The sequence below is a fragment of the Penicillium bovifimosum genome (assembly GCF_028826915.1).
Source record: "Penicillium bovifimosum strain IBT 22155 chromosome Unknown utg000003l_segment0_segment0, whole genome shotgun sequence".
Classification (NCBI taxonomy): domain Eukaryota; kingdom Fungi; phylum Ascomycota; class Eurotiomycetes; order Eurotiales; family Aspergillaceae; genus Penicillium; species Penicillium bovifimosum.
Window position 1 is genome coordinate 2,286,039 of NW_026622712.1, and position 1,048 is coordinate 2,287,086.

Below are 1,048 nucleotides of genomic sequence, written 5' to 3' on the forward strand. Positions count from 1 at the left end.
CTAGCCAAAATGTCCATCTCCATCCCGAACGGAGTGCCATATACCCTCCGATAACCGGACCTGCGAGTCTATTGTCAGCTTCGAGCAAGGTAAAAATGCCAAAATTGACATAGTCGTACCGACTGCTGGACCCTGATCAAGCTTGTTAAACATGCTCTAAAAATATTGACAAACGACGAGTCATACCAATAGAGGCCCTACGGCCCAGATTGTGAGGGCTGTACCCCTTCTCTCAACCGACATGAGATCTGCAATAATACCCCCCCCCAGGGTGACTGGCACACAGCCAGAAAGTCCCATGAGCAATCGGAACACGATTAGCATCGGTACATCCACTGATACTGCACAGATAACTGTCGCGATTAAGAAACTGATATTTGACACATGGGTGATTGGAAGCCTCCCATAGATTTCGCTGGTCGGTGAAAATATCAGAGGTCCAATAACAAACCCAACGATGTAAACTGACACCACAAATGTGGAGAGTTGAGAGTTTGTATTGTTAAAGTTGCGCAGCATTTGCGGAACTCCTGGGGTGAAAATGCTCGCTGCCATTGATCTATTTTGAAATTTCAGTTACTACACTTTGGATGTACAATTCATAATTGGAGAGCATACACATTAAATGTATTAAACGATACCAAGGCTATGATTGACCATTTTCGAGCATCAGGCCAGTTCATTGGATTGGAGAGATCGTCTGGTCCATCCCAGTCGATGCAGTTGCTGGTCTCGTCGTCTCCTGGAACTGAATATTCAATTGAAGGCCGTGCATCCTCGCCATGTGCTTCGAACTCGGGTTCAGGTATTCCTTTATTCATGTTCAAGAGAACGTTGATGGAGAATAAAATTGACAAACAAATTGATGGGACTGTGCAGTGGCATGTATCACTAATGGGCTTTCAAAATTGCCACCAAGAAGATGGATACTTCGTATAAATATCCATAAGCTATCGGAGCTCGGAGCTGACAACTCAATTCACCGAATGTAGGCGCTTTGAGGTAGCTGATCTGCTTGCTAGGTACCACGCTGATAGAATGTACATCC

At 45.0% G+C, this 1,048-nt stretch overlaps 1 protein-coding gene across 1 annotated transcript; it reads right to left on the bottom strand.

Annotated features, from left to right (window-relative positions):
• On the bottom strand, positions 1-821 carry N7515_003911 (caffeine resistance protein 5; the record flags this gene model as incomplete). Its single annotated transcript, XM_056664655.1, has 3 exons — positions 1-60; positions 187-559; positions 619-821. The coding sequence occupies 3 exons, from the start codon at positions 819-821 to the stop codon at positions 1-3; spliced, it is 636 nt and encodes a 211-aa protein (XP_056523712.1).
• Positions 822-1,048: the final 227 nt, after the last annotated feature.